This window comes from Nothobranchius furzeri, chromosome 15 (genome assembly GCF_043380555.1).
Source record: "Nothobranchius furzeri strain GRZ-AD chromosome 15, NfurGRZ-RIMD1, whole genome shotgun sequence".
Lineage (NCBI taxonomy): Eukaryota > Metazoa > Chordata > Actinopteri > Cyprinodontiformes > Nothobranchiidae > Nothobranchius > Nothobranchius furzeri.
In genome coordinates, this window is record NC_091755.1 from 30,518,401 (window position 1) to 30,540,333 (window position 21,933).

The following is a 21,933-nucleotide window of genomic DNA, read 5'->3' on the forward strand; positions in this document are numbered from 1 at the left end:
TTTGATAAAGTTATAAAAAAAATTAAAGTGTTTTATTTCTTTTTTTCCAGTCAGTACATTGAATTTTGCACTAATTTGCCCTCTGTTTTCCTGGGGCGTGGCTAACAGCGCATAATTTGACATTTAATATATTTAAATGCTGTTTAAGGGTAAGTATCCATCCATTTTCGACCGCTTATTCGGGGTCGGGCCTAAGCAGGGAGGCCCAGACTTCCTTCGCCCCAGCCAGTTGGGCAGGGGATACCCAAGGAGTTCCTTGGCCAGCTGAGAGACATAGTCCCTCCAGCGTGTTCTGGGTCTTCTTTTGTCTTCTCCCAGTTGGACGTACCCAGAAATCCTTACCAGAGAGGCATCCAGGAGTAGGGTGACCAGATCCCAACTTGCCAAATGTGGGACAGAGATACTCAATGTGGGACAACGTGAAGTTTCAATGTAATGAGAAAAAAAAGAGTATTTTCTGCCTTTTAGCCCTAACATCAATGTTATATATACATAAAATGATTATTCTTATTATCATCATTTATTTCTTGTATTTATTTTATTTGAATTCAACACGAACAAGCATACAGCAGCTTTACTATTTCACAGTTCCTCTCAAGTTACCACAACATAACTCTGTAGTGGCTCTGATCATTTCAATAATATAGATAGGCCCACAATAATAAAAAAAAATAAAATGCAGGTTTAAGTAGCTTTTCAGAGTTTCATTGAATGTTTTCCACAACAGGTTGGCATTAAAATTACCAGTAATAGTTTTTAGATTTATTTATGTTTGTTTTTAATTATTTTTCCACTAAAATCAGCATCTCAGAAAAAAATCCACACTTTTTCGCTATTTTTTTTCTTAATTCAGAAACAAAATGATTTTTTAAAACATCACAACAATCTCTTCTAATTTTAGGCAAGAGAATAAACATCAGATTCTAATCTCTAAAAATTCAGATCTAATCTAATAATAGAGTTTCTTAGAGTTACTTTTGCCTCAAATTTCTGAGAATATGTGATGAAAGCTTCCATTTATTCTCTCATTATTTCTTCACTGTGCTTTAAGGGGCTCAGCATGTACACAGGTATCTGAAACCGCAGCACCTTGTCTGTTTTAGAGCCTCCATTGTGTTTATCATGGACCTGTCTAATTACTGGAAAACCTGCTTTTGACCTCTTCATATTAGACTTTGCACCGAGACATGAAAAATGACTCAGAAACAACAAATACTCTGTCGAGTATCTCTGAACAGGTTTAATTCACAAGTTTACAGCATTTTCTCCACCGTGCTCACTCACGCTTGTTTTGGTGGTTCGGGTGCACTCCACACACGCTCCAGATCTGCGTTAAAGTCCCGCCTCCGTTTGATTGACCGCAACAGGCAGATTTTTCCGCAGTTTCTTTTATGAGATTGAAACCCAAAACGGGAAACTGTCAATAATGCGGGGCATGAGTCTGATTTGCGGGACACGTGAAAAGTAATGAAAATGCGGGACATCTGCTCACCCTATCCAGGAGGCAGCCTAACTAGTTTCCAGAGCCACTTTAACTGGCTTCTCTCAATATGGAGGAGCAGCGGATCTACTCTATGCCCCTCCCAAATGACCAAGCTACTCACCCTATTGCTAAGGGAGAGCCAAGCCACCCTGCGGAGAAAACTCATTTCAGCCACTTGTATCCATAATCTCATTCTTTTGGTCACTACCCAGAGGAAGTATTACTAGTACTTAGAATACAGTACCAGGATTGTGCAAAGTAATGAAATACATTACAAAATACATTTTATAGCAGGTATTCAGTGTTCCGTAACTAAATCCATTTACAACATATTCTCCCCAACACTGATTGTAAATACCAGTGTTACGAACCCGGAGGTTTCTGCTCTCCACCAGGTGACCTCCTGCTGCAGGCCGCAGTTCCTGCAGTCCTGCCATACAGCACCAGAGGCCAGAGGAGTGATATGGAGCAGCTGCACCAAATCAGCAATCAGCTGCTCCTGAAGCCTTTTAAGCCTCCTCACTCAATGATTCAGGGGACAACTCCAGATCATTTATCTGTGTACACAGTGGAGATGATAGCTATATTATTTAGTCTTCAATGGATGGAACAAAATAGAATTAAAAAAGGAATTATATGTACTGATTTGTTGTCTGTATTAGTGTCAGTTAAATTAATGTCTGCCAAAAGTCGAAGAGATATTTTATATGAAATATATGAGACCATATTTAGATTAAGGAAATTGGGTACTGAAGTTAACTTTTTATGGGTACCGGCACATAGAGGAGTAGAAGGAAATGAAATGGCTGATTTTTTTGCAAAAAAGGCTAGAAGAGAGAGAAATACTGGATATTGCATATAGTGCCGCTGAAATTAAATCTATCATTAAAGCACATATAATGGCAGAGTGGCAAAGAATGTGAGAAAGGAAGACATTTATTTCAGATACAAGGGAAAGTAGGAAAATGGAAAAATATAAGGATGAATAGTAGAGATCAAAGAATAATATCAAGATTAAGAATGGGACATACTGAGCTTAATAATACGATGCATCTGATAGGGAAACATCCCACGGGTTTGTGTGGATGTGGGGTGGGTGGAGAAACAGTGGAACATGTTTTATGTGACTGCATAAAATGTGAGGAAAGTAGAGGACAACTCAGGGAGAAATTAAAAAACATAGAAGGTGGAGTGATGACTGTAAGGAATTTGTTAAATGGTGAAGAAAGGAAACATAAGTTGGTTATTGAGTATCTAAAACACAGTAGTTTGTTGAATAGAATTTATTTTTTTATTTTTTTCCGCTCTCACTCCGACTCACACTCCAGCACAGTAGGTGGCGGAAATGCACCTAGCAATTAGATGCCATCCGCCAATAAACTCGAAGAAGAAGAAGAAGAAGAAGAAGATGATGATGATGATGATGATGATTCAGGGGACACAGTGACAGAGCTGACTGTGATTTCTTAGAGACTTTGTTTTAGTAATCCCACTGTTGTCTCCAGTACTGGGGTTTAAGGTTAAATGTTTAGTGCCCCTGTTTGCTAATGTTAAGTTGTGCCTTTTGCCACCCGTTTGTGAATCTCCAATCCTCAGTTTAGTTTGTCTTTGTGTTTTGCCTTTGAGGATTTTAGTTGGGGAGATTTCTAGCTTCCTAGTTTTGATAAATGTGGATTTTCTTTAGGTTTTGGTAATTGATTGGTTTATTATTTTAGTAGCACGTTAGTGGCTGGCTTAGTTTAGTGCTTGGGCTTGATTTTTACAAACTCTGGTGCACCACAAGGGACAGTTTTATCTCCTTTTTTACACTGTATACTGCTGACTATAGGCACAGTTTACCATCGTGTCCCTTACAGAAGTTCTCCGATGACACTGCCCTACTGGGCTTGACCTCTCGGGGTGACGGCCTGGCTTACAGGGAGGAAGTTAACTCCTTTGTTAGATGGTGTCATGTAAATTTTCTACAACTTAATGTTGGCAAAACACAAGAGCTAGTTATTGATTTTAGAAAGGAAAAACAAACATTCTCTCCCGTGGTCATCAAAGGCCAACCTGTTGAAACCGTGGAGACATAAAAATATCTAGGAGTGTACCTCGACGATAAGTTAAACTGGAAAAAGAATAGCGATGCTGCTGTTAAAAAGGCCCAGTCCAGATTGTTTTGTCTTAGGAAGCTAAGATCCTTTGATATAAGTAGGAGGCTCTTGAATGTGTTTTATCAGGGGATTATGGCCAGTGTGTTGTTTTATGCTGTGTTGTGTTGGGGCAGGAGCCTCACTGCTGAGGACAAAAACTGGATCAACAAAATGATCAAGAAATCTGGCTCAGTGGTTGGGCAAAGCTTGGACTCATTTGACATGATCATCGACAAAAGGATGAAGTGTTAACTTAAGACAGTTATGTCTCTGCAGGGTCACCCCCTTCACCAGATATTTAAGGATCTCCGGAGCTCTTTTAGTGGGCGAATGTTAATGCCCCGTTGTTCCACTGAACATTTTAGGAACTCTTTTATTCCTGCTGCAGTGTGTTTTTACAACGAGCATTTTGTATGATTGTATATTTGATATTTCTATCATGGTTGTGACTTATAGCTGTGTCCAGTGAATGTTTTGTTGCGTGTGTGTGCATCATGTTGTTGTTGTTTTTTACTTGTAGAGGGCAATTCAATTTCCCCCTTGTGGGGATTAATGAAGACAACCTTGAACCTTGAACCTTGAAATATTTGGGAATTTCAATACACAAAGATTTCACAAAAATGTTTGATATATAGGCCCTTGACAGCAAGTATTAAATCGGATATGCAAAGATGGACTATCACGCTGCCCAGTTGAGACCCCTCGTGTGCATGTTCTCTCCAACCTATGCATCAGGATGGAAAGATATAGAGGAGACATTAATAACAGAGGTACTGTTTAAAGCTCTATTAGCAGATCCCAAACTACAATCCAAATTTAAGCTCCCGCAGGAGCACACTACACAAACAGCAATATCAGTCTGGAAAGAAACAAGTCAAAGGTGTAGCTTGGAGGAAGATTCTAAAATTTTGCGGTGGCCGGCTTTTGACTCGGATTTTACACCTAACAAAGATGATAACAGATTCAGGATGTGGATCTCCAAAGGGTTAACCAGCTATAATTCATTCATTCACAAGGGGGCATTCCAATCATTTGAGACACTGAGGCAAAAACATGGGCTGGGGTCTGATGACTTCTTCCACTATCTACAAATCAGGCATTATTTCAATCAGAAGATTACAATTACATTAACTAACCAAGGTTTTTTACAAACCTTTATCTCACAAACGAAAACAGTCCCCCTTACAAATATTATTTCCAAACTATATGAGGGCCTTCTGAAAAGTAAAGGGGACAACACGTACTACGTGAAAGAAAAATGGGAAAAGGAAGGAGGGTTTAATGTTATTGAGGAGAACTGGGATCATATTTGTAAAATTTCATGGGCCTCAACAAGGTCAAATATCTGGCGTGAATTCTGTTGGAAAAATACAATGCGTTACTTTATTCCACCAAAACAGCAAAGTTACCGGGGAAAGAGAGAGACATGATGGAGATGCAGTAGTGAGGGAGCAAATCATTTTCATTTTTTTTTTTTTTTGGAGCTCTCATAGGATCCAAAGTTACTGGATAGAAATTCGCCAACATATTCAAAATATATTTTCAATGGTCTTCACCCTCTCATTTGTTTATGGGGAATATAGAATCGGACAACCTCAATAATAAAGACTGGAAACTTCTCTATAGTCTATTAGCTGCAAGCAAGAAGGCCATCTCTAAAAAGTGGCTCAAGCCCAATCATCCAACAATGGAGGACTGGATCAATATCACGCTGAACATTTACAAAATGAAAAAAATAACCTCTCAACTGAAACTGCAAATTTACTCATTCTACCCCACTTTTAAATTAAACGTGCTGCTGTCGGCAACATATGTGAACCTGCCCCCCCAAGTGTTAAGGAGTTCAAGTGGCTGTTAAAAACAACAAAAGGGAAGACAATTGTTCGCTGTGTTGCAGATTGTATTTTATTTGTGCTTCCTCAATATTATGATAATATAATGATAATATTGTGCTTCCTCAATAACAGCAAACAAAAAAAAATCAACAAATTAGTATTTAAAGAGTATAAGAATTGCACACCTAGCGGCGGCCTATCGGGGGCCAAAACACGGGGTATTTGCATTCACTGCCACACATTGAATAGCAACACTTCATCTCACCACGGCAATCACCATCAGTTCTACAGTGTGAGTGACATCGATGGAAGAAGAAGTCGTCAGGACATTTTCCTGGCTTCACTGAGGAACAACAAAACAGAAACATTCAGCCTCTTTATATTTACCAGCAGTGTGGCAGTATATTAAGAATTTAACTCCTTTGGTCATATTTCACCTATTGTCTGAGTCATGCACACGTGTCCACATCCATTAAAGCAGCATATCTGATCGTCGCCAGGACAATCCGAGTCTTTTGAACACTGCTCAAGACAATTCCCCACTGGATTCGCTGCAAACCCTGGAGGCATTGGACAGCCTGGTAATGCTGAGAGGAAAAAAAGAATAATTAATGCAAAGACTTAAATAAATGGAAATATCATCTTGGAAAATAATGATTTTACTCGTTAAACTGTCGGGAGATATCTTCTACTATTTCATTCACTGAGTGGATTTAAAAAGATAAAAAAAAGGTTCGTACTTGGAACTGGAGGGGTGCAAACAGATCTGAAGAAAAACCTGCAACATTTCTGATTTCCTGGGCAGTCTCTGTCATAATTACATTGTGGTGATTCCATAAATAAATCAAAGGTGCTCGGACAGTTACCTGGATTCAGAAGAGAGTCAAGTTAAGATTTATCAGTGTCGAGTTATCATACATGAACATAACACACGTGGGAAAAAACAAGCTCACTCACCAGGTTTTGGCATTATTGCGTTGGATTGAACAAAAGCACAAAACAACAAAATCAAGGCAGCTTTTCTAGACCTGAGTGTCTCCATGATGATTTGTCTCAGCCAGAAATCTGCCCCTGTTGTCCTGTTTGGGAATCCCCTGGCTTATATACTGTAACTGGAGCAGCTAGAGGATGCTGGGTCCTTGTGTCTGTAGAGTTACTTCTGCCAATTCATCCAATTCTTTCCATTATTATTTTTTCTTATTTAAAAACGTTTACATTGAAATAATACAAATTAAAATTTGAAGCATGCTGCGACAGTTTCTGATTTGTGGCTTGGTTTTCCATTCTATGTCATAATCAGTTTATTATGGTCATGGCCTTTATTATTTTAGACTTGTTGTACATTTACATTGTTTAGGTTCAGAAAAGTCACGTATGCTTTATGTCGACTTAATGATTGTACAACACAAAATATGTTTATGCCATATAAACCAGTGTGTGTGTGTGTGTGTGTGTGTGTGTGTGTGTGTTGTTGATTCTGATTTCATTATTTATGACCCAGACATGTTCCACACATGAGCTCTCAGCCCAGATATTGCCAACATCAGCTTTATTACGAGATCTTTTGTTTGTTGTCTTCCTGCCAGTGGAGATAAACGAGATAAAATGACACTGAAAGTTCAGAGTGATTCGGTCAAAATGTCCCAAAATGACCAATAATCAGATGGGATGATAAAACATACCCTGGCAAATAGGGTGCTGGTGTAAAAATCCAATCATTCGAATCTTATCAGGTCACAGACATTTGGACTTTGCCTTTATTTGTGTTTTTGGTGGTATATGTTTCAGTTTTCAAACAAATCCAGTTCAAATTCGATGAAAGCTGCATACATTTCAGCAGAACAGAGCATGATGATGCCATGCACTTTATCTTTTGAGTATCTAAACTTTCCTAAAATATTGCAAACAAACTGGTCTTACTTTCACAAACTTTACAACGAAACCTGATGTAGGCATTTTGTTAAAGCATATGCTATTATAAATAAAAGTTTTTTTATTGGGATTCATATGAAGGACGATATATGATGAAACATCAGGCAGTAGCTGCACTCTCCAACTTTTTTATTTATTACATGCATTGTGTACATGTTTTAATTTCCTGCAGAAACTGTTTAAAAGGAACTCAAAGTGTTTGTTTTGATGTTTATTAAAAACAATTGACATGTTCATGCAGGTTTCACTGCTGTTAATAAAATATGTTTAATCCAACTAAATAAATAATGCACAAACAAATTGTAATATTATTAATAATAATAATTTTCAAGCTAATCTTTATGTATTTGCATACAATGTTCTGCATATGTGTGCATGTTTGATGTCACATTTAACCACCCCTCCCCCCATCCAAGAAAAACACAAGCAAAGTTTATTTTTTTAAAATAATAATTTTAATTGATATATACATTTTTTGATTGTATTAATTTATTTATTTTTGGTTTGTTTGCTCAAATTTCATTGTGATCTACAAAGTTATGAAGAAATAATGAAATCACAATTAAGAGACAAATTATGAGCTTCATAGAGCAACAACAGTAAAACTTTGAATGTCTTGACCATCTCTGTAAAAAAAGATCAGTAAGCACTTTCCTATTTCCAAACAATAATTTCTTTCTCAAAGATTAAATAAAATCATATCAACTAATCACTTTGTTTTTCAGTGATCTGATCACTTTTTCACTTATTTTAGGATGAGAGTCGTCTACTGCAAAAGTTAAATGATCTACATCATAAATTTAAAACATGATTTAAAGACTGATTTTCTTCTAGAATAATTAATAATTTTGTGGTGCAGATGCTCAGATGCTGAAATGCCATACTAATTAAAGAAAAAAACCACAAACATAACAAGAGAAAAATAAACCATTTATTTTATTATTTTTGCTAATTTACAATATATGTGTGATCAGATGGGTATCCTGCAGAAATGACCACAGAAAGATGGGCAGCACTTGTCATCCCCTGAACAATAACCATTATCAAGGCAGGTTACTCCACACGGAGAGAAGGTTGGGAAACCGCAAAACCCCGGCTTCACTGACACACCACAGATAAAACCACTCAGTTATAACATATTCTGTGAGAGATCATTCAGAAATGTGGCCATATTGTTCCTAACTCACCTATTTTTGGTGGCATGCACTCTTTTGCGCATCCATTGAAGCAGCATTTTTTACCACGCTTGCAGTCGTCGTCACATTCACACTCTTGCTGACACGTGCCGGTCCCACTCGAGTCAGGACACAAAGCTTTTACTGAAAGCAAATACAAGGCATCATATGGAGAGATATTAAATCTGTTTTTTTTTTCCTTTTTAAATAAATATTCATGCTTCGTTCCAACATCCCAACAGCTGCTTGTGTCGGTACCACTCACTGTAATGAGGGGCAACACAAACAGACCCACAGTTATAGGTGCAGCATTTTTCATAATCTTCACAGTCTTGGTCACTGGAACATCCCAAACGTGATGGAAAAGTGTAAAGCGTGTGTGGGCATTGTCCTGGTTTTGGAGGGGGCTCTGAGAGGAGAAACACAAAACAAAAACAGAGCCGGGTTAATGCTGAAGCCAAGAAACATTTGCAGTAAGATTTCAGACGAATACTGTGAAACAGGCAGATGAATGGTACTTACATTGAAGAAAAAAAAAGACTTACCATTGTGTTTGGCAAACAGTGCATAAGAATGCACACACCCAGCTAAAAAAAATTGTTGTAAGAACGTTATGGGAATGTTTATTTTGAATGTTGTAAAAACGTAGAAATGTCCAGTTTTTTTAACGTTACTGGAATGGTGTGTTAACGTTACAAAACATTGCTGGAATGTTTGCTTAAAATTGTTTGAACGATATTTTACAGTTAACATGACGTTAACAGAACGTTATGGGAATGTTTATTTGGAATGTTGTAAAAACGTAGAAATGTCCAGTTTTTTTAACGTTACTTGAATGGTGTGCTAACGTTACTAAAACATTGCTGGAATGTTTGCTTAAAGTTGTTTGAACTTTATTTTATGGTTAGCATGATGTTAACAGAATATTAGCATAACATTACTGGAACGTTAGCATAAGGTTACTGAAACGTTATTTGATTATTAGCATAACGTTCCCAGAATATGTTCATAACATGGCTGCAAAACTGCTACAATGTTACCGGTACGTTTTGTTAATTTTTGGAAAAACATTGTTGCAACATTAGCAAAACATTGCTAAAACGTTAGACAACGTTCCGGTAATGTCAGGCTAACGGCCAGAGGCGGCGTCAGGCCCGGCTACTTGGGCTGAAGCCCCTAATCTTTAATGAATAGCCCTGGATCTCAAACGTGGAAGTAGCATGCAGTACCAAAGTCCAACAGAGAGGGAGCAGCTAGCAGTAGTTTGTATACAGCCTGCCTGAGCCTCCACCACTGAAGAAGAAGCCCTTCAGCAGCCGGCTTCTTCTGCAGTGCCTGTTTTTTTTCTACACTCTGCCTGAAACGCATGTGTGAAGATAGACATAAGGACGTTTTTTAGACCAAAAGTACCACGACAGAACCCCAGCTTTGATGAGACTGGTGTTGACTCAGGTTTGTGAGTCTTATTTGAAAATATTTGTTGTGCTGCAGGTTTGCCTAAAGTTAGCTTACTATCAGGTAAAGTTGTTGGAGAAAGAACGGGAATATTTACTATCATCTCACACTAAACACTAACAGGAACAATACTCTGCCCTGAATATGCTTAATATGTAGCTTCAGATTAAAAATTATGTGGTACAAGACAAATATATATGTTGACTAGTGTGTGTCACGTGTGTGTGCGTGCATGTGTGTGTGCGCGCGCGTGTGTGGAATGTCATCTTAAGGTTAGGAAAACATTGCTGAAACATCGGCATAATGTTTCTGGAACGTTATCTTAAGGTTAGCAAAACAACGCTGGAACATCAGTATTGTCACGATCTGGGGATGTTTAGGACCCAAATATGCAGAAACCCAGGACGACGAGAGGCTGGGGAAGATGTAAAGTAAAATCCTTTATTTTAGGAGTAACCAAACAACAAAAGTAATCCAAAAGGCTGGGAGCCAACAGTCCAAAAATCCAGATAGAGATCTGGAGATCCAAAAATACAAGAGGCACGAGAAGACTAGATCCAAGCACTAGAGGCACGAGAACAACTTGACAGAATTACAACAAACAACAATGGACCGACAAGACACAGAGACAAGACAGGGCTTAAATACACTGGGGCATAATGGGAGACAGATGAGCTGCAGGTGTGTGGAGTGTGGGGGGAGGACCAGGTGAAAGCAATGACTAATCAGGGAAGAAACTAACATGACCTAAGAGTGAACCTAAAAACAGAAAAGCAACCATATAACTACAATTCTAAAGGGAAGGAGAACTACAAAAACCAGTGAGACTAAACATATTAAAGAGACTAATAAAAATGAAAAGCTGAAACTATAAACACTGCAGAGGGATGACCGGCTGCAGAGGGGTGACTGGAGAAGACTAAAGGAACACAGGAGACACATAAATGGGATGTAGACAAAGGACACATGAGGGCGCTATGAAACACAAAAGGAGAACCTGGAGTGGGAAATGGAGGGGCTGGGGAACAAAGGGACACAGAACATGACAAGTATAATGTTTCTGGAACGTTATCTTAAGGTTAGCAAAACATTGCTGGAACATCGGCATAATGTATCTGGAATGTTATCTTAAGGTTAGCAAAACAACGCTGGAACATCGGCATAATGTATCTGGAATGTAATCTTAAGGTTAGCAAAACAATAATGGAACAGTAGATTAATGTTTCTGAAACGTTATCTTAAGGTTAATATTACTTTGCAGTAACATTAGTATAAAATTGCAAAACCTTTACAGTTTCCGAAAGGTTTGAATAACATTGGTTGAATGTTATACTAAAGTAAATATAACATTGCTGCAACGTTAGCATAACATTATTGGAACTTTAGCATAATGTTGCTGTAACGTTAGCATTGTTTCCAAACCATCATCTTAAGGTTAGAGTGACATTGCTGGAATGTTATCCTACGGTTAAAAGAATATTTATTTTACATTATCTTAACGAGAGCAAAATATTGCTAGAATATTATCCTAACGTTAGCATTCTGTTGCTGGAAATAATGTGGTTCTTTTCTAAAAAGCATTATTAGAACTTTCATCAATCATGAATAACGTTAAGACGTTCCAATAATGTGGTTCTTTTCTACCAAACATTATTAGAACTTTCATCAATCATTAATAACGTTGTAAAGACATTATAAGAACGTGGTTCTAAAAATGTTTTCCAACAACATTATGAAAACTTTCGTCAATCACAGATGACGTTGTGAAGACATTATAAAAACGTGGTTCTAAGAATGTTTTCTAACAACATTAAGAGAACTTTAATCAACCATAAATAACGTTGTTACCATGTTCCGAGAATGTGGTTCTAAAATGTTCTCTAACAACGTTATGAGAACTTTCATCAATTATGAATAACGTTGTAAATACATTATAACAACGTGGTTCTAAGAATGTTTTCTAACAACACTAAGAGAACTTTAATCAATAATAAATAACGCTGTTACCATGTTCCGAGAATGTGGTTCTAAAAATGTTCTCTAACAACGTTATGAGAACTTTCATCAATCGTCGTCAACTGCAAAAGTTAAATGATCTACATCATAATTTTAAAACATGATTAGGGGAGGTTTCAACTACCAAGGTGGATGTTAAAAGTAGAGGGTATTTGTAACCTCCCCCTCGCCAGCTGGTATGTTCTAACGTTCCCCTTGGGCGGCAAATACGAAAATTCACAGTCAGAATGCAGTGAGAGTAACGTTTTAGGTAGCAAGAGGGTTAAGGTTAGGATGAGGGTGAGGGGAAGGTTATAAATAGCAAAACATTAAGGTTTAGGTGCGGTTAAATGAGCTGGTTCAATGCCGCATCAGCAGACATCCCATCACGTCAGTTTTACGCTGCATTGGGATCTGCAGTCAGAAAAGGGAAAAACCCCTTTTCGCACATAAGTGACGAAAAAGGCAATGTGTTGAATATAATGGCGATCTCTAAAGTGACATCTAACAATGACATCTCATCCATTTTAAAGGTGACAGAACTCAGTACGAATAAACTAGCCCTAAAAGAAAGAGATCATCAAATAAACATGCACCCACATTCATGATGTTGAGATTTTGTTCAATATGCTTGTATTCTTGTCCAGATTAAGATTAAGAGTTGGGGACTGATGGCACAATGGGACTTGCACAGGAAAGGCCACAATTTGAAGGACAGCACTTCAGCTCATTGCTACAGTCGTTATCATGTTCGCAGTGATCACAACAGCGGGTGCGCCACACATAATCGGGACATTCTCCTGGCTTTACTGAAACACAAAAGCATTCGGTCAGTTTCTAACCTACAGCTGTGTGGGAGGACTAACTGAAACATTTTTTTTTTATCTTTATTTAACATTTTCCTTTATCTCAACATACAAAACCAACCAAAAAACACAACGAACACAAGGGGGCACTGTAACATCCTACAAAAGGGAAAAGAAAACGGGGGAAAAAAAGTTATCTCACTAAATGAATTACACCACCATTTCCCTGTAAACTATCCATTTTGTCCAGTATTTATAGTATAGATGGCCTCGGAGGCGTAAGAAAAAGGTCAGCTTTTCCATCAAATGGATATCCTCCACAATGTCCAGCCAGTCTTTTATCCTAGGTGGATCTTCTTTGAGCCAGGACCGTGTAACGGCCTTCTTATATGCCAGAACCAAAATTTTAAAGAGGTACAAGTCCCGGGCCTCAGTCCCTTCATTCGTTACCAGTCCCAGCAGCACGATCTTAGGGTCTAGGGACGTCTCTGCCGAGTATCCTTCCACAGATCTGTAAGATAGAGTCCCTCATCTGCTGTAGCTTTGGGCATAGCCAAAACAGGTGAGAGTGATCTGCTTTTTGATGTCCGCACTTTCTCCAGCACAACCCCATAGTTCCTTGTTGTTTGCTAATAATCTGGGGCGTAATAAAAAATCTTACTAAGCTCTTCCATCCAAAAGTCCTCCATCTTTTAGAATTTGTAGATGTCTGTTGAGTCATACACATTGAAACCCATTCCCCCTCTGTGATCTCCACACCCAACTCTTTTTCCCATCTTGTTTTAATATACAATGTGTTGTTCCTCCTTTGTTCCTGCAGTCCTCTATACAATTTAGATACAGTTTTACTAGGTAGGCACTTATAGGCCTCTCTGAAAATCTTTATAATGGCATTATCTCCGGTAGGTATATTCTTCTTTATTTCCGTGTTATAAAAATGTCTGACTTGAAAGTATTTAAATAAGTCTCTGTGCTCGAGTTTGTACTCTTTTCTCAATTTGTCAAATGTTTTAAAGGTGTTTCCTTCTACGCATTGACATATTGCCAGTAGTCTTCTGTCTCTCCAACTTAAAAAAAGTGGATCAATTTTTCCTGGTTGGGAGCTAAGATTCACAGACGGCCAAATCAACAGCTTTGAAACACTCGTCAAGTTGTATCTACCCTTAGTCCTCTTCCAAATTATTAAAGCGTCCTCAACTATAACACCTCCATCTTTCTCTGAAGTAATTTTGCCCCCCAGACGTGTGTGGGGTTGGCGATGCCCCTGCTTTAGTTCTATGTGCCTCCATCTAGCTTCCACTTCTGAGGAACACCAACAAACCATATATCTCATTTGAGAAGCATAATAATATCCCCTCAGGTCCGGGAGCGCGAGGCCGCCATGTTTTTTGTCTAATTGAAGGGTCTTGAATTTTATTCGCGGTCTAGCCCCTGACCACATAAATCTCGAGATCAGCCTATCCCAGGCAGAAAATTGGGAGTCTGCAATTCTTATAGGCAGGGACATAAACAGAAACAGAAATCTTGGGAGAATATTCATCTTAACTATATCTAATCTGTCTGTAAAATCCAGCAGAAGCCTTCCCCAGCATCTCAAATCATCCTGTATGGAGTTAATCATTTTATCAAAATTAAGCCTCTCCAGGTTGGCCAGATCGCGGGATACGACCACCCCCAGATATTTTAGCTTCTTAGAATCCCAGTTCATCTTATAATCGTTTCTTATGGCTTTGCTGGGAGAGTAATTGAAGGTTAAGACTTGTGTCTTGGTGATGTTCAGCTGGTATCCAGATAATTCTCCAAACTCTGTTAGGGTCTTCATCAACTTGGGGAGGGTCGTATCAGGATTACGAAGATAGATAATGATGTCATCCGCGAAAAGGCCTATTTTGTGTTCAGTATTCGCTATGGTAACGCCTTCCAGTGCTGCGTTCTGCCTGATTGCTTGCGCTAGTGGTTCTATAAATAAAGCAAAATGGGATGGGCTAAGGCAGCATCCCTGGCGTGTTCCCCTATGCAATTGAAAAGTATTAGTCAGGTGGCCATTTAATTTAACTCTGGCTGTTGGTCTGTCATAAAGGGCTTGTATGCATCTGATAAACAAATCATTGAAACCTAGGCGTTCTAAAACTTTAAACAGAAAACTCCAGCTGACGCGGTCAAAAGCTTTCTCTGCATCAAGACTAACCAGAACCATTCTTAGCTTTTGCCTATTTGCCTGATCAATGATGTGGAGTGTTCGTCTTACACTGTCGTGGGACTGGCGACCTTTAATAAAACCGGTTTGATCCTCATGAACCAATTCTATCATGTAATATTCCAGTCTCTTGGAGATTATGGAGGTAAATAATTTATAATCTACATTTAATATAGAAATTGGTCGGTAAGATTCGCAATATTCTGGATTTCTTCCTTCTTTCGGGAGGGCTGTAATTATCGCCTCCCTCCATGAGGGCGGTATCTCTGCTTTATTCAGTGTCCAATTAAAAGATTCTAATAATATCTCAGCTAGCTCCTCCTTAAAGATCTTGAACCACTCGTTCGGGAACCCGTCGCTGCCTGGGCTTTTATTAGATTTAAGACTTCCTATTGCTTTATCTAACTCTTTTCGTGTAATCGGTGCTGTCAACGCTTTGTTTTGATTTAATCCTAGTGTAGGCAAATCTAGGGCAGACAGATAACTATTGATTTCATCTCCATTGACTTGTTTTGGTGATGTATATAACGATTTATAGAATTCTTCAAAGACCTTATGGATTTTACCTTCTTCATGAATTGGCTTGTCTGTTAGCGGGTCCCTAATTTTATTTACAGAATGCTTCACTTGCTGTTTTCTAAGACGTCTGGCAAGTTTCCTAGTGGCCTTTGGGCCTGTTTCGTAGAATGTTTGCTTTAAGAACCTTAATTTTTTCTCTAGCTCTTCTTGTATCACTTCATTTATTCTATCCTTGGTTTCTCTAATTTGTTCTGCTAACTTAGTGTCATTGAAGTTCTGCTGTCGTTTCAGTTCCAGGTTTTTAAGTTGGTTTTCCAGTAGGTCGTATTTTTCTCTCTTTATTTTTTTCAGATGCGCAGTTCTTGAGATCAGTTTCCCTCTCATGACTGCTTTAACTGTATCCCATACCATTATTGCGTTTACCTCTCCATCATTGTTATCCATTACACATTCTGTAATTTCCCTTTTTATCTCCTTTATTATAGATTCGCTATTAAGAATTCCCACATTGAGGTGCCATACAGTAGCTCTGGGTTCGGTCAACAGTCTAACAGTTAAATAGATAGTGTTATGGTTTGAGAGATCAGCTGTTCCAATTGTGCATTCCCTTACTTTGCTCCTATCAATCACATTCATTGAAAACTAATCAATCCTTGAATGTACTTTATGTGTTGACGAATAATGGGTGTAATCTCTTTCTTTTAGGTGGAAGTCCCGCCATACATCAAACATATCCATTTCTCTGATTAGGATATTAAGATCCTTGGACCTGTTGGTTTTCTGTGTTTTGTTGCTTGTTGTGTCGTCGTCGTCGTCGTCGTCGTCTTCCTCCGCTTATCCGGGTCCGGGTCGCGGGGGCAGCATCCCAACTAGGGAGCTCCAGGCCGTCCTCTCCCCGGCCTTGTCCACCAGCTCCTCCGGCAGGACCCCAAGGCGTTCCCGGACCAGATTGGAGATGTAACTTCTCCAACGTGTCCTGGGTCGACCCGGGGGCCTTCTGCCGGCAGGACATGCCCGAAACACCTCCCCGGGGAGGCGTCCAGGAGGCATCCTGACCAGATGCCCAAACCACCTCAACTGGCTCCTTTCGATCCGGAGGAGCAGCGGTTCTACTCCGAGTCCCTCCCGAATGTCCGAGCTCCTCACCCTATCTCTAAGGCTGAGCCCGGCCACCCTACGGAGGAAACTCATTTCGGCCGCTTGTATCCGCGATCTCGTTCTTTCGGTCATTACCCAAAGCTCATGACCATAGGTGAGGATTGGGACGTAGATCGACCGGTAAATCGAGAGCCTGGCTTTCTGGCTCAGCTCCCTCTTCCCCACGACAGATCGGCTCAGCGTCCGCATCACTGCAGACGCCGAACCAATCCGCCTGTCGATCTCCCGATCCCTCCTACCCTCACTCGTGAACAAGACCCCGAGATACTTAAACTCCTCCACTTGAGGTAGGACCTCTCCCCCGACCCGGAGGTGGCAAGCCACCCTTTTCCGGTCGAGAACCATGGTCTCAGATTTGGAGGTGCTGATCCTCATCCCAGCCGCTTCACATTCGGCCGCGAACCTACCCAGCAAGAGCTGAAGGTCAGAGCTGGATGAAGCTAGGAGGACCACATCATCCGCAAAAAGCAGAGACGAGATTCTCCTGCCACCAAACTCGACACACTCCACACCACGGCTGCGTCTAGAAATTCTGTCCATAAAAGTGATGAACAGAACCGGTGACAAAGGGCAGCCCTGGCGGAGTCCAACCCTCACTGGGAACAGGTCCGACTTACTACCGGCTATGCGGACCAAACTCACGCTCCTCTGGTAAAGGGACTGAATGGCCCTTAACAGAAAGCCACCCACCCCATACTCCTGGAGCGTCCCCCACAGGGTGCCCCTGGGGACACGGTCATAAGCCTTCTCCAAATCCACAAAGCACATGTGGATTGGTTGGGCAAACTCCCATGCCCCCTCCATCACCCTTGCAAGGGTATAGAGCTGGTCCACAGTTCCACGGCCAGGACGAAAACCACATTGCTCCTCCTCTATCTGAGATTCAACTATCGATCGGACCCTCCTCTCCAGTACCTTGGCGTAGAACTTTCCAGGGAGGCTGAGGAGTGTGATCCCCCTATAGTTGGAACACACCCTCAGGTCACCCTTCTTAAAGATGGGGACCACCACCCCGGTCTGCCACTCCCTAGGAACTGCCCCCGATGACCACGCAATGTTGTAGAGACGTGTCAACCATGACAGCCCTACAACATCCATAGCCTTGAGATACCCAGGACGAACCTCATCCGCCCCCGGGGCTCCGCCGCTGTGTAGTTGTTTGACTACCTCAGCAACTTCTGCCCCCGAGATCGGACAGTCCATCCCCAGGCCTCCCAGCTCTGGTTCCTCCTCGGAATGCGCATTGGTGGGATTGAGGAGCTCCTCAAAGTATTCCTTCCACCGTCCGACTATAGCCTCAGTTGACGTCAGCAGCTCCCCATCCCCACTGTAAACAGTGTGAGCGAGTTGCTGCCTTCCTCTCCTGAGGCGCCGGACAGTTTGCCAGAACCTCTTTGGAGCCGATCGATAGTCTTTCTCCATGGCCTCACCAAACTCCTCCCACGCCCGAGATTTTGCCTCGGCAACTGCCACTGCTGCACCCCGCTTGGCTATCCGGTACCTGTCTGCTGCCTCCGGAGACCCACAGACCAGCCACGCCCTGTAGGCCTCCTTCTTCAGCCTGACGGCTCCCCGAACCTCTGGTGTCCACCAGCGGGTACGGGGGTTGCCACCACGACTGGCACCGGCCACCTTACGACCACAGCTAGCAACAGCCGCCTCGACAATCGCAGAGTGGAACAAGGCCCACTCGGACTCAATGTCCCCCACTGCTCTCGGGACGTGGTCAAAGCTCTGCCGGAGGTGGGAGTTGAAGACCGTCTTGACAGGTTCTTCTGCCAGGCGTTCCCAGCAGACCCTCACTATGCGTTTGGGTCTGCCAGGTCTACGCGGCATGTTCCCTTGCCATGTGATCCAACTCACCACCAGGTGGTGATCAGTTGACAGCTCCGCCCCTCTCTTCACTCGGGTGTCCAAAACATACGGCCGCAGGTCAGATGATACGACTACAAAGTCTATCATCGACCTGTGACCTAGGCTGCCCTGGTACCAAGTGTACCGGTGGGCATCCTTATGTTCGAACATGGTGTTCGTTATGGCCAAACTGCGGCTTGCACAGAAGTCCAATAACAAAACACCGCTCGAGTTCTGATCAGGTGGGCCGTTCCTCCCAATCACACCCCTCCAGGTCAAGCTGTCATTGCCCACGTGAGCATTGAAGTCCCCCAGCAGGACAATGGAGTCCCCTGATGGAGCACTATCTAGCACTCGTCCCAGGGACTCCAAAAAGGGTGGGTACTCTGAACTGATATTTGGCCCATAAGCACAAACAACAGTCAGGACCCGTTCCCCGACCCGAAGGCGCAAGGAAGCTACCCTCTTGTCCCCCGGGGTAAACCCCAACACACAGGCAGAGAGTCTCGGGGCTAACAAAAAGCCAACCCCAGCCCTCCGCCTCTCACCCGGAGCAACTCCAGCAAAGTAGAGTGTCCAACCCCTCTCCAGGTCTCGGGTTCCAGAGCCAATGCAATGTGTCGAGGTGAGTCCGACTATATCTAGCCGGTACCGCTCAACCTCTGCCACAAGCTCCAGCTCCTTCCCCGCCAGCGAGGTGACGTTCCATGTCCCAAAAACTAGTTTTCTTGTCCGGGGATTGGACCGCCAAGGCTCCCGCCTTGGTCTGCCACCCGATTCACATTGCACCGGACCCTTCATGTTCCTCCTGCGGGTGGTGGGTCCACAGTTGGACGAGCCCATGTATCCGGTTCGGGCTGGGCCCGGCCGGGCCCCATGGGCGAAAGCCCGGCCACCAGGCGCTCGCTCACGGGCCCCAACCCCAGGCCTGGCTCCAGGGTGGGACCCCGGTAACCCTCCGGGCCGGGTACTCCGACTCTTCGTTTTCACCGCCATGAAAGATCCTTCGCTTGTTGTGTCCTGGCTGAAATTTAAAATAGTGTTCCAGTCCCCTCCACAGACTAAAACTCCCTCACTTTTGGCCATTATGATGTCAAAAAATGTTTTCAGAAAATTCTTGTCACTCTCAGGGGGCACATAGATATTAACTAGAGTAATCACAACGTTATGAATTCTCCCTTTAACAATAATGAATCTGCCCTCCTTGTCAACCGTTTCAGATATTAATTCAAAGCTTAGTGAATTTGAAATCAATATAGCCACCCCCCTTTTTCTGGTATTCTTACAAGAGCTGTAAAATGTATTTAGATATCCAAATGCCTTGAGCTTTTCGTGTTCTTGCTTAGATATATGGGTCTCCTGCAAAAAGGCTACCTGAGTTCCCTCTTTTTTAAACTTAGTTAGGACCCTTTTCCTTTTTATTGGGCTGCTCAGGCCATTAACATTCAAAGAAACAATTTTAAGATTACCCGACATACCTATTGATCAGGAGCTTGATTTTTACAGTGTCCCCAACTAATATACAATGAACAGAAAAAAACAGAAAAAACAACCTCACTGAACTGGCTTCCAACCGAAGGGGGAGCGTTCGTTCCTCCCTTCCAGCCCCGCTGGCGGGCCGAGGTTTGATCCTCTCAACCGGGGAGGGCCCTCTGTGGACGGGGCACGTGCGAAAAGACGTATCCATCCAACGAGTCGAACGTGTGGTGAAAAGCCACCACTCCCCCACAACTGGTGGTCAGGAAAAAGAGAAACAGGTCCAAAAGTCCTCTTGTCGAATTAAACAGCTCCGCCCGATCTTACTTTAGTGATTCCCTCTGGAATCCTTGCAGCCTGGTCCTCGCCCTCTGAGCCGCTGTCGATCCGCCGCCGCTCACCGTCTGCCATCCCAATCGCTCCCGGAGGCGGAGTCCCGCGTCAGCCTCTCCCACGGTCGTTCCCGGTGATTCATCCACCTTGAGTCCCCGTCTCATGAGCTCCTTGTAAGCTTCTTGGGGACTTGAATATGTGTGCATCCCTGACTCCCAGTGGAGTTTCATGTTAGTGAAAGGAGTTTGAAAGCGTATGCCTTTCTCTTTAAGTGTCTTTTTTATAGCGAGATATTCTTTACGTCTTTTAACAACCTCTGGAGCGTAGTCGTGATCAAAGCGAATCACGGCGGTGCCCTCTTGTATCCTTCCTTTCTTCCATATCTCTCGTAGAACTGTCTCCTTCGTGGAGAACTCTAAAAAGTTAGCGATGATGGCTCTTGGAGGGGCTCCTGGCGGTGGTTTACTTGTCAAGGCTCGGTGTGCGCGCTGGATTTTAAGGTCCAGCGTCTCCGGTAGTTGCAACTTTTTCCGCAACAGGCTTTCAATAAACTTCGATGCAGATTCCCCCTCTTCTCCCTCCGGTACTCCAAAGACTCGAATGTTATTTCTTCTGGATCGTGATTCTAAGTCGAGCACTTTGAGCTGCAGTTTCTCCTGGTGCTGAAGGCATTTGCACAGTGCCTCCGTTGCCTCCTCGGCCCAGCTCTCCACCTGAGTCACTCGAGTTTCCGCTTCCTCCATTCGCCGAGAAAGGCCTTGCACCTCCGCAGAGATATTATCTAGTTTACCGCTGAGTTCTTGTCCCAGCTGGATAAAATCTTGTTTCAATCTGGAATTATCGCTCTTTAGATCCGTTCTCATATCTTCTATTGCCTTTAGCACACCCGCGGTTTCCGTTCCTCGTAGGTCGAGGCCGCTAGCTTGGCTAGGAGCGGCCGCTGCTTCGTTCTCTGAGGCGGTCGTTTCCTGGGTTTTAGACATTTTCGCCTGTTTCCTTATACCTGTCGTAGTTCTTCTCCCTTTCATCTACAGTGTTGGTGGTGAAAAATTGAGGTATCGAGTTAATTGAAAGGGATTTTCCGCAATTTGATGGGAGAGTAGTAACTGCGCGACTTGCTACTCCATGCGCTCACCCGGAAGTCCACATCCTAACTGAAACATTTTACTACTTTAATTGTGTCTCACCTGGTTTTGAAGACATGCACAAGTGTCCACACCAAGTAGCGCAGCACTTTTTACCAAATCGGCAGTCGCTGTCAGAATAACAGTCCTGACCACAAATCGGCATCTGATTTACGTTGATCAGACACCCTAGTGTAGCTGAGAGGAAAGAGAAGACAAAGAAAGTTCACACTTTATAAAACTGAACACTAAAATGTGGCTAATTGTTTCTAAAGAAAAAAGTTATGTCTTATTTAGGTAAGTAGTGGTTCTCACTTGAAACGGGGGGGGGGGGGGGGGGGGGTACACGCTGTACACGCAACATTTTTTACCACATTCACAATCTCTGTCAAAGCTACATGCTTTTCCTGGCACGGTGGGATTAAAGACTTTTGGACAGTTACCTGGTTTAAGACA

General features: G+C 42.3%; 3 protein-coding genes across 3 annotated transcripts in view; all 3 read right to left on the reverse strand.

Annotated features, from left to right (window-relative positions):
* The window catches only part of LOC107373798 (WAP four-disulfide core domain protein 3), an 84,830-nt gene that overhangs the window by 62,663 nt on the left and 234 nt on the right, over positions 1-21,933 (reverse strand). The window lies entirely within an intron of this gene.
* On the reverse strand, positions 5,506-6,568 carry LOC107373576 (WAP four-disulfide core domain protein 2). The gene is made up of 4 exons (XM_015941703.2): positions 6,411-6,568; positions 6,194-6,319; positions 5,891-6,040; positions 5,506-5,796 (listed from the first exon to the last, which is right to left on the reverse strand). The coding sequence occupies exons 1-4, from the start codon at positions 6,493-6,495 to the stop codon at positions 5,639-5,641; spliced, it is 519 nt and encodes a 172-aa protein (XP_015797189.1). The 5' UTR covers positions 6,496-6,568; the 3' UTR covers positions 5,506-5,638.
* On the reverse strand, positions 8,186-9,313 carry LOC129164738 (perlwapin-like). Its single transcript, XM_054745799.2, has 4 exons — positions 9,106-9,313; positions 8,826-8,969; positions 8,573-8,704; positions 8,186-8,486 (listed from the first exon to the last, which is right to left on the reverse strand). The coding sequence occupies exons 1-4, from the start codon at positions 9,311-9,313 to the stop codon at positions 8,356-8,358; spliced, it is 615 nt and encodes a 204-aa protein (XP_054601774.1). The 3' UTR covers positions 8,186-8,355.